General features: G+C 43.3%; 1 protein-coding gene across 10 annotated transcripts in view; it reads right to left on the reverse strand.

Moving 5' to 3' along the window:
* SLC25A15 (solute carrier family 25 member 15) overlaps positions 1–13,695 on the reverse strand; it is a 39,975-nt gene extending 26,280 nt beyond the window's left edge. For 3 of the 10 annotated variants that reach the window (XM_075139709.1, XM_075139711.1, XM_075139710.1), the window contains exons 1-8: positions 13,386–13,520; positions 12,738–12,851; positions 11,254–11,339; positions 10,816–10,942; positions 6,728–6,986; positions 1,973–2,110; positions 1,468–1,637; positions 292–450 (exon numbers count right to left, since the gene is read on the reverse strand). In XM_075139709.1, the coding sequence (XP_074995810.1) occupies positions 292–450; positions 1,468–1,637; positions 1,973–2,110; positions 6,728–6,986; positions 10,816–10,870 (781 nt within the window). In that variant the 5' untranslated portion in view covers positions 10,871–10,942; positions 11,254–11,339; positions 12,738–12,851; positions 13,386–13,520. The other 7 variants (XM_075139719.1, XM_075139718.1, XM_075139715.1 and 4 more) reach the window with 4 other exon arrangements.
* Between the last annotated feature and the right edge of the window lie 2,920 nt (positions 13,696–16,615).

Below are 16,615 nucleotides of genomic sequence, written 5' to 3' on the forward strand. Positions count from 1 at the left end.
TATAGGTTTGGTCATGGGTAATGGAGCTCATTCCTTTATCTGCTTTTAATGCACACTGAGCTTTTGTTAGCTTTAAGTGAATTGTCTCCTGAACCAAGAGGCATGGCAGATGCAGTAGGTCTCAATTTCTAGAATCCAAGCTTTCCAGACCACATGAAGCATCAATATTTCCTGTTTGTCTGTCTCTAGCGCATTATCAGTGGACTCGATTTCTTAAGCAATTTTTGGTATTGTAGGGTATAGATTTCAGCCTGCAGCCCTGCAGATTCAGCTGATATGCTGCATACTCACCTTCAGTTCTCACAACAGTTACAAATGTTCCCATAAAGCCTGTCTGTTTTCCAGCCATTGAAAGCACCTGAATTCTAGATTTGACACAGTCCACAGGATACACAGCAATCCACAGACAGCTGCCTCCAAAACCTCCGCTTAGTAGCAAAGGAATGGGACCTAAAGTTAAGAAATAAGCTTTTATACACACCACAAAATATTCACCGGCATAAATATCACATTATTTCATCTACAGAAGTCAAAAGAGAACACAGAGGAACTTGCTTATGACAAAAGAACAGTTTCTGCTCCCCCACAAACCCTGAAGTTAATTTTAAGCCACTGGTAAGTTGCAAGTCTAACCAGAAGCTCAAAGGTTATAAGGAGTGCCTCTTAGATTATTGGCCGTGCTAAAAAAAGCATAACTCAGAATTCTGTTTTGACTGTATTAACTAAATTAACTCCACTCCTTTCACACTTGTAATCACTTTCCAATGCTAACTGTGAAATGGTTTAGAGTAACATCACATAGTATCACTAATCACTTACAGAGATTTATTTGGTACAGTGAAATTACTTTGTGATCAGTCATTTTTCATGATGCAATCTCATTTTGTGTTTCAGATCAGATGTTTATAAACATTTTGCAACAACAAAGACCAGAATGCATGCAGCTGAAATCCTAACTCCCAGCAAGACAAAGTATGATTGTGCAGTCTTTCAACAGGAGACAAGCAATCTTTATTCTGGCATTCTGTCCTCAGTTTTTTCATGTCTGATTTTCAGTCTCAGTGTTCTCTTGCTATCATTGTAATGACAACTAATGGTCAGCATACATTTCGGCATACACTTGAACATACAGTTCAATAGAATACAGCTAAAGACGTCAAAATCGCCCTAAATAGCTGCTGAAATGAAATAGTTCAGAGTTGCGTTACACTGTAAAGTCAGATATTTAAGTAGTTTTGTAATATTACTATTAGCTCACTGTATTTATTCTCTATCTACAATACATCCTGCTCCACTGGAAAGTGGTCGCTTCAGTAATTCATTACTATATATACACAAAATGCAGACCTCCGTATTCTGTATGTCCAGTTTCCTTCGTTTTACATGTATTTTACAACTGCTGCGCATTATTAGCATATCTCCCTCTCATGTCCCCCACGACAGCACCTGGAAAAAGGGACACCATACCTAATTCATCTTTTGATCTCCCAGAGGCAAAGAACGTCCGGCTCAGTTCATACCCTCCAAAGAAGAAGAAATAGCCTGGGACTTCCCGCAGCAAAGTGCTTGACAGGCCACGGTAAAATCCAAGGGGACCATCCTTTTGAATAACACCCTTCACTACTGACCAAACTGTACTAATAGAGAGGTTGATCCAGTTAGTGATGCTTAATAGCCAGATAATAAGAAGGTTACAGAACAATAAGCAACTGCAGCTACAATTAAAGGGTAGATCCATTGTGTAGACAACAGGACTCAAGTAAGATTTGGAACAAGACCCTACCAGGAGCCCTTCACTGGCACCCACTAGCTTTACCAGTGCCTGAAAGACCTCCAGGCTGCAACCCTCCCAGCCACAACTCGTCTCTGGTTAACAGTGCACTGCAAATGTCACACTGAGCCAATACAGAATTAAAAACAATAAATACACATAAAAAGGGTTTCAGAGATACTGGGCAGAGTGTATACTTACTTGTGTCCCTGGATTATCTTCCCTGACAACTGCATTTCATGCATGGCCTGCAGCCGGCACTTCACCAGCTCTGTGGGACAGAGGACAAGGGTGGCAAAGGCAGAGGCGAAGGAGCCTGCAGCAGCATTCTGCAGATCACTGCAAGAGAGAAACTGCAGGAGGCATTTGGGCACTTACCTTCAGTGCAGTCAAGCCACTGCACTAGCAATCAGCTTCCTGAACCTGTACTTTAAATATCATCAAGAAAAACTGACGGACAGTCTTGGGGGAAAGAGTCTCAAAGGAAAAGGGCAGTTACTTCAACCAGGGAGATGAAAAACCTAGCTCATCCCATCTTCATATGCAACTCAAACACATCCTTTTTGACACCTGAGAAGATATATTGGAACCTTTAACCTTCTTGCTATACTTCAGTGATTCCAGCAGAATAAACACTATCAAATCTTCCTCTTCTTGGCTTTTATAAAAGTTTCCGTAGACTTGTTTTACTGGGCAGCTTTTGGGTACTAGTTACGTCCTCAAAGAGAACAGGAGCAATAATCACCTCATATAGACATCAATGTTCTCAAATTCACCTTACCAGTATTAATACAGGCTTTCAGTGGAAGATGCTAGAAATCTGAAACGAAGGCACAATGGACCACTACAATCTTTCTACGGATGTGCTGCCATGAATGCAACCATGTGAATCTGAGATAGCACAGACAAACATAAACCACACCACTGAACAGGACATCACTGTAATCTGCATTGACTCACAGTATTCCAAAACTGGGACTTACTTTGTGGTGATATTACACATATCGCAAAGTCCGGGCTGCTAACTGCCAGGACTCAAAAGGCTGGTACTCCAGGATCGTACTGCTTTATGATACACTTTAAACTGGCTCCTACAGACATTGGTGTGTTGGACAGGAGCTGCACAATAGCACACAACAAGCGGAGATTCTCTCTTCTTTCAGAGCCCGGGGAGTCAGCACAGTGGAAACTGACCTCGCTGCTGCACAGAAATTCTCTACATACAAGGGAGATGTTTGCCCTGTCCCCAGCAGTTTTATACACCTATAGTATCAGAGATTAAAGCTACAACTTTTCACCTTACAAAAGCGTCATGGAACTAAGCTTGTGACATATTCAAATATGGCAGTGACAAGAACTGTCAAAGTGGAAGAAATCAGTAACTGGCTGCAGAACAGCAACAGAATAATATGCAGTAAATAAATGGCAACACTGATCGCACAACCCTCTTGCAGCACACAAAGCTTGGCTTAACAGGGATCTGAGATGCAACCCAATAAAGCTCAAGACAGAGCAAGGCAGAGTTAAAAATACAGTATGTGGCTGAGCCCTGCAGTCATTAAGCTATGAGCTAGAGCAAGGCAGAAAGGTTACACATTAGGATAAGGAAATATGGAAGAAGTCCCTTAAAACTATGCACTGAAGGGTGCACAAGATCCTTTCTCCTTCAGGGGAGAAAAAAACCAGATGCTATCAGACCTGAAGAGAATTCTGACACATGCATATAAAGGACTAGATTTAGCCATAATTCAGATCTTTTCTACTTTTGCCTGTTGATGTTTAATTCTACACACAAAAAAATTCAACTACACCCACCGTTTAGGCTTTGGTCTTTAATATAGTGAACCTCATTGCAGAAGTGATAAGCCTTGAATCCTGTTCAAGTTCCCTCTCAACTCAAAATGCCTAATTCAGTATTTTTTCTGGGTGGGAGAGTTTTGATCACACAGCACAGGAGCAAGAATCCTCTACTCTTACACTGCTGCTTCTTCTATAAAAGGCATTTAACTTGTTTTTCGAAGAAACTAACCTGCTGATGACTAGTCACGTACTGAGAAAGTCAAACTAAGGTGAACAAGGATAATAGTTCTCTCAGTTTAGACTTTGGCACAGAACAAAATCAGTTTGGTTGGACTAAACGGGCATTTAAAGACGAATGGAGTTTAGCACTTCTTTTTCATTTGGTTGTCTCAGTTTAGACTTTAGCATGGAATGAAATCAGTTTGGTTGGACTAAATGGATGTTAAAGGACAAACGGAATTTAGCATTTCTCTCTCCATTTGTTTTGTTTTTGACTCACGCATCAGTGGCATGTATTCCTTTAACTGGAAAAAGTGTTGTTTTGTAACTGTCCTTGTAACTGTTTTGCAAGGCTTCACACGCCGACCAGGGTATCCCTAAACACAGGCAGGCTAGGCAAGTTTATTTCCAAGCCATTTAAAGGTATTACTGAAGAGGTAACTTAAAGCAAAACCAAACTACTATAGCTGGTTTTGAGAAATCTCAAACACTATAAAATAATGAAAAAAGTGACAAGCAATTGCTTAGATATGGGTAAGAAAAAAGATCAAGTTCACCTCGGTTTGCGACTTCACGCATTTTCTTCTTTGCGCTAAGACAGTGTGACCGTTTTTAAACAGCAGAAGGAATGAAGGTAATTACAGTTCTTTACTTGTCATGTCTGGAGGACAGCCACCTCATCAGGGTTTCTTCCCTCCCCTACAGAACACTACAAATGCTTCTTGACTCTTCCACAATGAGAATGGGTGGAGACGTCCTGGACAGACCACATGTACTCAGGGTCTGCACCACTGCAGACCAAGTCAACACAATTCTCTCATACATGCACCTCATAAGATGCCCCCACAATGATCCAGATGAAGACACCACGGGAGCAGCACCAAGGGAGAAATCTTTCGAGTAAACTTAAATCCTTTAGTGTTTTGTCCTTGTAGAGCCATGCTGTCACACTATCTGCTCTTCAATCAACAATGAATTAAACAGTCATCCTGGATCTGAAAAGTACCAGTACCTGACCAAGGAAAGAAGAGTAAGATGTCAGAGGCACTTGCTATTGCTACATATTCAAATTACATTTCCATTCTGTATCCTACTCCAAAGATGTGGAATAGTGCACCTATGTATACTGTTTGAAAGTTTCCTGCGCTACCTCCCCTCCATACAGCCTAAACATGCTGTCTCAGTCACTTGAGGAGATGATCCTAGGACCTCCGCAAGTCTGTAGTCTACCTCCCAGGAGGATCACAAAAGATGGTTAAGAAGCCAAGCATGCTGTTGGTAGGCCTACCTCCTACATTTTAGTGGGTAGAAAAAGATAAAGGGTCTGTAAGCCGAGCAAGCAGAAAATCCCCAATGTAAGAAAGCAATAAAAAAGGTGGAAACAATTCTGTCTCAGCTGAGAGGTCTCAACTGCCAGAAAACAGTGAAAGAGAATGTAAGTAGAGAGCAATTAATAGAAGTTCCTTCATGGCTTCCTATTCCCTCGTAGCAGGCCTCAGTCTTAAGATACAGCACATCTTAACATGTGACAGGAGAACACCTGACGTAATGCCACTTTTAGATACTTGTCTTGCACTTAGGTAGCTACCCATGTCATGTCAGAGATCTCAAATGCAGAATCATGGCCTCCTCAGCTACTTCCACTTGGAGACAGACGTGACAGAGGCAGAACAAAGCTATTAATAAAAAGCTGAATGTGGTTAACCTTGCGTTACTCTTTGAATGAATGGAGTTAGGGCAGTATGAAAAGTCTTTTACACACTATGGGGCAGCACAAGGATGCAGTGCTGCACAGAAGACATACCTTGAGAAACGCGTAACAGTTAGGCACACTGAAACTCTGCTGGACCACTGACAGCTCTAAAGTGATGCACCTGGAGAAAAGCCATCCTAGCTAGAAAGAGATTATGATCGTTATGCCAGTGCATAAATCCATGACTTGTTCACACCCTGAATACTCTGCACCACCCTGGTCTCATGAGCTCAAACACAGACGCATGAGAATTACAAGAGTTTCAGAGAACGGCAACAAGGACAGTTAAAGGAACAGCTCCTGAGTGCTCACTCACTAGGAGTGCTGGCATCCTTACGCCTAGGAAAAGACTCAGGTGGGGAAAAGGAGCACGGAGCAATGGATAGAGGTCTACAAAATCCCAAGTGGCACAGAGACAGTGGCTAAGGACCAACTGCCTCTTCCAGTTACAGAATTAATGACTATCACCTGCAGAACTCCCTGCCAAAGTGTACTGCAGATGCAAGGAACTTACAAGAATTTGAGGGGAGACTGGACAAGTGCTTCAAAAGAGATCCAAAGTCACTGACTGGATCACACCAGGCTCAAGAAATCCTCTGAACTAAGAAAGCAGCCTGGCAAAGGACTCAGAGTAAATGTTAAACGCTTTTTCTCTTCTTTCTCATTCCTTAGGCAACCACTTATTGCCAGTACTGTAGACAACACACTGTGCAAAACTGGACCCTCAGTCTAACCACCATTACATTCAAGCTTTTGAAACTTAAATAAATAAATTTAAAAAGCAAGGCAATATTAGAAAAGTGTCCTTTCTTCTTAGTATGCCTCCCTGTAAGAGGAACCATTAGCCCCCCTGCAAAATCAGAACAACCTAGAGATCAAGGGAATACCAACTTTCGGGTATTGCAATGCTCATTCCCTTTGGTAAGATGTTCCAGGTCTTGAATATTCCAATTAAGTCGTGATTATCTAAACCAGCCAGTTGCAGTGACAAGTAGGTGGCTCTGTTGTAGCTAGACACCATATCCTAGCACAAAGGTCTATATTCCAAAACTTACTACACTGCATACTGACAGAGGGGGGCCTGGGACATCAGTTGCACCCTGACAATACAGTATTTGCAAATAGCAATTGCATGACTTTTTATTTATTTATTTTAAAATATGAAACAGATTTCTATTACTAACCTGAGCTTTGTTTTCCTGTCTACTCCAACAATTCTTCTCACAATTTGTTGGCAAAATCCATAGCACATGAACAGAACGGAGTTCTCTGCGATGTTGGCTACAAGTGCTGGTGTGGTTCCCTTGTAGAAGCCTCGAAACCCCACTTGCTTATAGGTTTTCACAAAACAGTCAACAATTCCTTTGTACATGTTGGGGAATGTCTGCATCTTCACCTTTGCGGTGTCAAAGGGCTGGCCAGTCACCACGCATGCTGTCCCACCTAAGCAAGCAGTGAAAGGTAAGAGGCTGGCTAAAGGTTATCACAACTGAAACACCTATACACAATCAGCACTATTAGGAAAATCATGCAGAAAGCAAAGATGAAAGAATTCTCTGCAGGTTTAAACTGCGCTGGTTTTAGCACAAGGGCATCAATTGTCAGTGGTGAATTTAGTCACCTGAAGAAAAAAAAAAATCATGCATAAGAGTAGTAACAGCTTGATTCTCATTAAAACTTTCTTTACCTTACTAAAAGCAAGCATCTAAATGAATCAGTTCACTTACATAAACGGGGACTGAATTAGAGGTATTGTTCTGCAATCAGGTCACTTGTGTTAATGAGTTAAGCAACATTTTCCCTTGCTTATTAATGCAGTGGTTCAGAAGCCACCTGATTTTACGTTCCAACAATAACAAAAAAAATGAAAGATTTGTAATCAAGTGAGACAAAGATTCCCCCAGGACAAGAGGAACACTGCTGAGAGAGTGCTAAAACTGATGATGCATTATAAATCGATAACAAAAGACTCATTACTTCAAAGCTCCAGATGATTCTTATTTACATTTATTCCACATACTGGAAGAAAGCATCCAGGATAAGCTGAAAAAGGGCAAAAGGGCAAAGTTTCTCAACGTGTTATCTTTTCCAAACTGAACTGCAAGGTCAATACCCTGAAAACTTGTGAGATATTTCCATCAATGTCATCAATAACCACTTTGCCCACAGCACAGTGTTCTTCCACAAAATCTAACTCAATTCAGTAGTCTGCAGAAAGAGCTAGCGTTACTCTTTTTCAGTAAGAAATACCAGCGTACACTGACAATGATCTATTAGGAACCAATACCTAACAGAAAGCATATGATAGGTGTACCTTATATAAACTTTATGGTTTTGCTTTTTTAGCAAGAGAGAACAACCATCCTAAAACAGAAGCTGATCTTTAACCAAAGCACAGTTGAAGTGCATATACCTTAAAGAGGGCAAGTTAACAAGATGTTTTTTTCAGCTATGAAACTGAAATAATTATCTGTAAATGCAGATAATGTAAAGAAACTGAAATAGAAACAAATATGTGAGTCCAATTAAGATTAGTTATTTTTCTTCTAAGCGGGGAGTAGAAGAGTAAGCAAGCGTTTGTTTAACCAGGGTGATTTTCAATCGATTTTACTCTTTGCAAACACATTTGTGTTACATTGTTGTTGCTCCCCTGCAAAGATGTACTCCAGGTACTTAAGAGGAACTTAAGATCCTAGCTCCCATAAAACCTCATTCAGAGCAAATCATGCAAGAAAGCATAAAGAGCTGCTTGCTCTAGGAGGGATAACCAAGGAGAGAAGTAGCTGGCTCAGACCAGTAACATCCACGTAAGCCTCAGATGAAAAGCAGAGCTGGAAAGGCTCAGCCAATGCTACTTGCAAGCAAGTCAGGTAGATATTAATCTACAAGACAGACGCTAGGTTCCTGTGCAAAGGTAGACCTAAAACATCCACTGTAGTAAACTAATGGCTGTTGGAAGAAGCCCAAGAAAACTAGGAATGGTCTTGGGAATGCAAAGCTGAAAAATTGGGAGTTGACTATGAACGGCTGTTCCAAAAAGAGAAAGGGCTCTCCTTACACTGTCATTGGAGGTGGCACAAGAAGCCCAGTGAACTACAGCAATGAACTTTGTAAGCCTCAAGGAAAGACCAAGAGTCCCAGTTAATATCTAAAATATTAAAGAAAAAAAAATTTTCCCAGCCAGCAGTAAAGAGTCTAAAAAACCAACAACAAAACCAAAACAAACTAGAAAGCCAAAAAAGTCAGCCCTGCTTGAACGTTTAGACAAATGTGGCCCTAATAACAATAACAACATCGGAATGGTGGGGAAAAGAGTCCTACTTAATCAAAGAAGTGATTAGAGGTTGCTCAGATCCTAGGCAAAGGACTATGACCCACAGGCAGCTAAATTACTTATTTATTCTTGTTCAGAATTTACTTGCCCCAATATGTCATTACTTATCAGTTAGCCAAGACTGTATCTGGAGAGGAAGGTAAAACCAGGTTACACATTTGCTGGAGGAACTAGCTGTTTGCCTAGTTAAATGCACTTTCTAAAGGGTGCAGAGACATATGCAGTAACACAGAAATGAACACTACCAATGAACATAGGCAATACAAAGCAAGTATGTGGAAAGAATATGGAAAACAAATACTAGAGGAACAGTAAAACTATCTATTACAACAGAAGTAGCAAAGAAAAAGAACAAGAACAATGATTTAGGATTACTGAAGTCATGTTGGAAAAGGTCTGAATTCCTTCATCTTATCTGAAGGAAGGAGAACTATACCAGAGAAGAAAACAGCATAATTAGTTCTAAGATCCTCTGAGCTCTACCGCCAAAAACCAGGCAAAGCTCAAGTGCATGCCCTGTTAGCCTGAATGTGGGCATGGAACAGTATCACCAAGCAATGGATGTCTAAGCTAAGGCTAGTTTCCAGCTCTTGTAGTAGCCAAGATGAGACACACCAGGCTTCAAGTCAGAAAGACAACTTCCTAAGCCAGAGTGCTCCAATGCCCTGGATGTTAACAGCAGCATCGCTGAGCTGACGTACCGGGAAAGAAAGCAATCACACCTCCTATTGAAGCACCTGGGACCACCCACAAAATCATCAAGAACTACACAGATACTAAGTTGCTACTTTGGGAAATAGAGCAGATATAATAGCTGTTCTTTAGTGAGGACCCAAAAACCAAGGAGAATGAACAGGCTAACAGAAACATTTTTCCTAAGGCAATGAAGGAATTCCTTGCAGGGAAAGAAGATGTTGTCTACTCAATAAGATATTTTGCAAACGCTAACAAAGCAGGTATTCACTGGGCAAAATGTGGTGGCCCTTGAAATGCTTTACGAAGGTACCACATTGGACTCATGTTATCTGTCACCCCTGGCTTTCTCACTGCACTAAGGTTAACTCCACTCTGACAAATGACTGCAAATAACTACCCTTGAATGCACTTAACACCATTAATGCTGTCATATTCACAGCATTAATGCCGTCATAAAAGGACTGACTGTAACAGCTATTGCATGGGAGAGAAAAAACATGAAATATTTTAACTGGTTACAATAGTACATTAGACAAATCTTTCCTTCCACCTTTTCTGTATAAACATTGTCAACTTAGAAATGTCAAAAAGACCCCTTTTCCCTGGTAGAGTTAAAAACCGATTCGTCCCTCAGCCATGGACATTACCAACATGGTAATGTCAGCGAAACAATGCAACTGTTTCCATATTTGTGACTGTCACAACTGGTCCAGCAAAACTTTATAGCACAGACTAGACCGAAGTGGAAGTTAGTTAAGTGAATTCATCATCATCAGTCCTACTACTGAGCTTCCCAGCTTTTAAAAAGATTTACACTGGGATATTGTCTGAGCCAATAACCCTTCAGATAGCCTCTTGCCCATTTCGATTAGAGAGGGTTCCTGTGACAAAAGCAGCACCTCAATCACTCACACACTGTGTGACTTCATTCCAAAACTCTACTTGTGACTGATTCTTAAACTCATGTAAGCATGAGAACTAACACTGAAACTTAAACCTCCTTCTGGAAAATTATTAACCTGAAATAAGGGTTACACCTTCACTGTTTGGCAGGGGTTTCACCAGGGGAGAGCGATAGTGATGCAGTTACAACACTGCCTGAGGTTAGCTGCTTCACCTCCATATCCTTAAAATACAGAAGGCGAGGGTTTTTATATCAACAGGAAACTGCTTTTACCTTTGTCAAAGCTATTAAAACTGTCCCTCAGAAGTTTTGTGCAATTAAGTTCTCTCCAGCATTACCTGCAGCTCCTGCTGTGAGGTCAATAGCAGCCTGAATAGCAGAGTTGATCCTCATGCTTCACACTTGTTTATCAGTTACTTCAGAGTGAAGTCTCCGTTTCCTGGCAGGTGTCAAGATACTTGTCTCCTGAGGGAAGAGAAAGATGAAGCATACACGATTTACAACAATAACTCTGACAGTCAAAAGCATCACACGAACGCTTTCACTTCCACTCTTCCATTTAGCTTGTTCTAAACTGTTTAGAGACAGAAAATGCTTGTCCCCAGGACTGAGACATAGCTTATTTGTATTTTGACTGACTAGTTTTGCTGCATTAAGCAAGTCCTCTGGAGTATCACTGCCTAGCTTCAGATTACTTGGGTTTTCCAGCTTCTACTCTCCCTGGATCTCTCAAATAAAAGCGAAGAGTACCTCCAAGGAACAGTGTTGAGCATTACCTTTCTATTGATTATAGAAGCATAGTCTCCATCAGGTGTCTAAGGCTAGCTGGCAGGAATATTTCCCACCCGTCTCAGCTTCCCACCTATAAAGCAAAACAGAGAATTGCTCTCCTCATGGTGAACAGCAGCTAAGAAAACTGTATTCATGATGATACAGACACATTACGTACTTCTACATGGCTCTCAAAAGGTATGAGTGGAAAGGAATGAATATGAACATCTAGAATTGTGTCTGGCTGTCAAGTTCCCAGTGCAAGTCCCCCCCCCACCGGCATATTATAAATAAAAATTACACCTCATCTCTCAGGAAGGCAGCTGGAAAGCAGAAATACAAAGGTGACACTTTCAAAGAAAACATTCAAATGAATTCAGTTCTCAAGTACTTTCACTGGGCAAGCAGTTAAAACAAGTTTGCTTATCGGTAATAAAATCACTGAGCCAAAGAGCTCCCACTGTTTCAGAACCATGTTCCTGAACGAGACACTTGGTTGGCGACGCTGTCAAAAAAGTTGCATGAGTCTTAAAAAAAAAACCAGAAATACACACATGAATCAGCCTCTCATTGACTTTTAAGCCTGGCTTCAAGCACAGTACATCAGTAAACAGAACATTTTTCAGTCTTCTACCTACTATAATGCTTCTTTAGAAGCCTGCTGCCTCCCAAAATATATTTTGGAGTAATATGAATGGGAAACATAATTTCCAGTAGGCTGCATTGAAAGAATAATTAAAAAAACACACTGTATGAACCACATCCTTTGTACAACTTTTACATTACAAGCACAGACACTTGCATACAAGCAAGGCTTTAAGAAAGCCTGTCTCTAAACAGATTTATTATTCCTGAAGCTTAAAAAAAACCCAAGTAGGCCAAATACTGTCACTCAGTAATTTCACATGTCCAGTCTGTTTAAGATGTGTTGCATGAATCTGAACGTAATGAGTTTAAAAACCCAAAACACTACTCTTGCAATAAATGGCACTAATACACGCTATTTCCGAATTGTGGTTACAGATTTGAAGCATTTCACTACTGACAGCATAGTATGCTAAGTGTTATTTCAAAACAGAGGCTCCAAGACCAAGTTACACTTCATTATCCTATACACCTCATTAGCGTTCACACAGCACTCTGCAGTTTTGCTTCTCATTGAGAGGAAGAAAAGAACAACAGATCAGTGAGACAGCCTCTGGATGAAGGGAATTACTAGAGAGCAACAATTGCCTGCATTCAGTAAAATGTACACTGCTTGCATCACGCCGAGTGCTTATCAACTCGTGCCTGTCCCCAAAGGGAGCACATGCCAAATCACCCACAGATACCCACTGAAAGCTTGGCAGCAAAGGGAAAAGAGAGATGCCTATAAAAATATGTTTTAAGAGCCAAGGAAGTTCAGTTTCCTGATCCATAAGAGCACATTGCCACTTTCAGAAGATTTAAGACATAGTCAAAATTACACCAGTATTATATATGTACATACCTTACCTCCTATTTTTTTCCTATTTGTAATAACACTAGCAGATTAAAAACTGCTTGTAGATATAGTGAGGCAACAACTGCTCTGTTACTTCCAAAGCAAATCCAGCCCTCAAACCTGGAAACACAGACGCATTAATTAGTGTAACAGGTCCCGCAGAGCCCTCCACCCGCAGCCCCAGATGTTATTGTCTCCAAACACTAAGCAGATAAACCCAAAAGGTAGCACTGCTCCTTGCAAGAGCCCGCACAGGCGGGCTGTAACTCTCTTTCAATCTTTCAAGGTCACAGCAGGCCGGCACCCCAGCAGCAGCAGAGCCACACCAGGGCGAACGCCGGCAGGCAGTCACACGTGCAGAGATGGCCTCCTTACCGGCCAGACCGCTGGCCCCCGGGTGGGCAAAGCCGAAGGGCAGGTTTCCTCGGGAGAGGAAGGCTCAGGCTGCAATCGCGGTAACCCCTGCTCCCAGAACACCCACCCGTTTTCAGCCGGGAAAGCCCCGGCCTGCGTGGGGAGATGGCAGAGGCCCGCCGGGGCAGGAGGCCGCCCAAGCCCGCACCGCCCCCGGCCCGAGCCTCTCCCGGGCGGCCGCACGCAGCCCGCGGCTTCCCGAGGGGCTGTGCACCGCTGAGCCCCAAGGCCGCCGCATACCTCGGGCACGCCCGCCAGGCCCCACGGGCCGTGGGGCAGCCCGGCTCCCCGTCCGGGGATCCCGCCGCGCCGCGCCGCGCCGCGCCACGGCCGGCCCGGCCCGCTCCGCCCGCCCGCCAACGGAGAGGGCAAGGCCCGCCCGGCACCACCACTCACCACAGCACGCCGCCCGCCCGGGCGGCCCCGCCGCCCCGCCGCCGCTGCCCCTATATAGGCGGCCGAGGGAGGCGGCGCGGCCCCCCGCGGCCCCGGGGAAAACGCGGGCCGGGGAGGCGCTGGGCGGGTGGCGGGGCTGGGCCGGGCCGGGCGGCGGCCTGCGGTGCCCCCGGCGGCGAGAGGCGGTTCCGGGCGGGCGGGGAGCGAAACGCCCAGCGGCCGGCGTGGCGGGGGTTCGGGGAGGGGGTTTTGGGGTCCCCACAAGTATCAGCCGCAGCACCGCTCCCGCCGAAACCCTGCGGCCTGGCGGGGGGTGGCGGAGCTCCTGGGCGAGGCGGCCCTGGGTCCCCTGCCCGGCGCTCGGGGTTGCTGCGTGGGTGTGGAGGTGGTGGTAGGAGCTGCGAGGGCCAGACTCGGGCTGCTGCTGCTCGGGTCGACGAGCACATCATCCTCATATTTTCCCCCAAAAAAGCTGTGATTGGTGGGCTGTGTTCAAGGTTACTGAGCGGGATTTAACTGAATTTATGAATTAGAACGACAATATCTTTCTGTTTTGGTTGGTTGGTTGGGTTTTTTTGTTTTTAAAGAAGGATTTATTTAGGAATCAAGTACCCTGAAATAACAACAGTGTGTGCCTACGGGGGAACCACAGCAGAGCTGCCGTAACTCCCGACACAGGTATTTATTCAGCAGCTGTGGTGTATGATTGCACATGCACAGAATCGTTTATTGTTACAATACAGGTGTATATATCCTTTATCACAGCGGGGAGGTCCTGCTGTCTCCCCCAATCATCACCTGATTCGTGTCCCTTATAAACTAAGAAAAGCAATCTCTCTTCCTCTTGGCAACGATCCACACATCTGTTCTCAGATCCGCTTATTCTCAGGGTTTCTTAGGCGTAGGTGCGCGTCTGCTAGTTCTCAGCGCGCAGGCCGAATTCCTGTCTTATCTTGGCTGAAACTCCCGACTCCATGATTCTTCTCCACATCTCCCCCTTTTTTATTTATCACCACTCCATTGATAAGTAGGGTTGCCATGATGCGAGTTTCCATTTTGCGCACGTTGCGGATCGCAGATCGAAGGACCTGCAGGAACACTAGGAACAAAATAAACATTCCTGCGCCTATACCAATAAACACCCACATGCGTAGATTGAGGCCATTAAACCAATTTTTTGGATTTATCCAAGACAAGTCTTGCTGTAACCTGTCAAACACACTTTGGCTAGTCAATTCCTGTAATCTGTGAATCTGATCCTGCAGCTGATCGTGTAAGAACTGAATATTTTGCTGCGATGACAAATCGAATGCTCCCATCAAGTGTTGCCTAATGAAAGACCAATCATGTTGTGATGAATTCCATGGTAAGGGAGTTACACATAAAGATTTGTGTACATGTTCCCAATCACACGGCAGACTAACTCTCGTTTTTAATGCTTCCTGCCGATCCCCCAACCACATCACAGTAGCCTCTAGGGCTTGTAGCCGAGATAATACCTCCTCATCAACTTTCCCTTGAATCTGGAATTCTTTAGTAACGTTGGTCAATGCCTCACTTACTTCATGTGCAGTTTTTACAGATTGTGTCAAGGAAGTGATAGCTGCAGTGGCACTTGCTAAATTAATAACAGCAGAAATAATTGCAAAAATTAACCAACCTAAGAATTGTTTTGCTCTTTTCTTTGACTTATCTATATCTTCTGCTAGAATTCTAACAAATCTACCCAAACCATCTTCACTGGTTAAATTAACTGGTATCCATAGCTCTGCCCGATGTCGAAGAGGAAAAATATAAGCAGTTTCATTAAAATCCCGTTTAGATACACAACTTCTAAAAGAAGGAGAAAAAAGCTGAATACAAAAGGAGTGATTACATTCAGTAATGTTTACGTGCGAAGTCATAGCAAAAAGATAAGGATGAGTAGTACCTACGGTCACATTAATTTCATGTTTTATACTCAGATTAGCTTGTGTTTTGTTGACAATCCATACTTGAGATTGTTGCCTTGTAAAAAGGGGCAAAGCTAAACGCCACACATTCGGTTGTGGAGGAGAAAATGAACCATTATACTCCATCTGCAGGATGGGTCCTGTGGACCCGCCATTGTGCCAGACTATCGAATGATTGGCTTTCTGAAAAGGCAAAACAGATTGATTCAAAGATGGGTCCCAAAATGACCCATAAGGACCTCAATCTATAATACGACCAACAGTTAAATTTTGTTCTCGAGGCTGTTCTCCAAAGCATGGCTTCCAGCCAAATTGTGTGATCGATGAGAGTTTGCGCAGAACGCATTGTGGAAAATCAGGAACAGAGTCACCACTTAACGTATCATTATCAATAGCACCTAAATACGACCTGACCATAAAGTATCATTATTGCTAATTGGCAACGACGCGTCCCACCACGTCAAAGGTCAGAAAAAAGGAGGGTCCACCACATGTGCCCAATAAACGTGAGCTCCCACAGGCTGAAACATCATGGTAATGCCAATTCCCCATAACATCGTCGGGGGACAAGATTGAACAGAAAACAGCACTGTAGACCATATTACTAATGTTGACCTGACTGCATTACCAAACTGTCGTAGGAGCAGCATCTTCTCGTTGTTCTTCCTCGGGTCCTTTTTCTGGGCCATCTGCCAACACCTGCGCTGGCTTGACATTCTTCGCAGGGACCCAATATGGGCCTGTAGGAAGAGAAACACAAGCGTATCCCCGTCCCCAGGTAAGCAAGGGAACCGGACCTTTCCGTAAACCTGATTCTAAATGTTTATAATAAAATACCTTTGGATACACTTCAGTAACCTCTCCTGTTCGAAAATGCCAGTCAGCAGCCGAATGATATTGCTGCTTTGACCCTGACAAATTTAAAAAAATTAATACATAAGTGGCTTTATCTAACATCTCCCAAGGCATAGTTCCCAGTGGATTCCCCCTTTTTTATTTATCAAGAATCAGCTTTAAGGAAGAGTAAGCACGTTCCACAATTGCTTGACCTGTGGGTGAATGCAGAATACCTGTAACATGGTACACGCCCCATGCCTGTAAGAAAAATAACAACCATTTAGA

Source organism: Calonectris borealis, chromosome 1 (genome assembly GCF_964195595.1).
Source record: "Calonectris borealis chromosome 1, bCalBor7.hap1.2, whole genome shotgun sequence".
Taxonomy (NCBI): domain Eukaryota; kingdom Metazoa; phylum Chordata; class Aves; order Procellariiformes; family Procellariidae; genus Calonectris; species Calonectris borealis.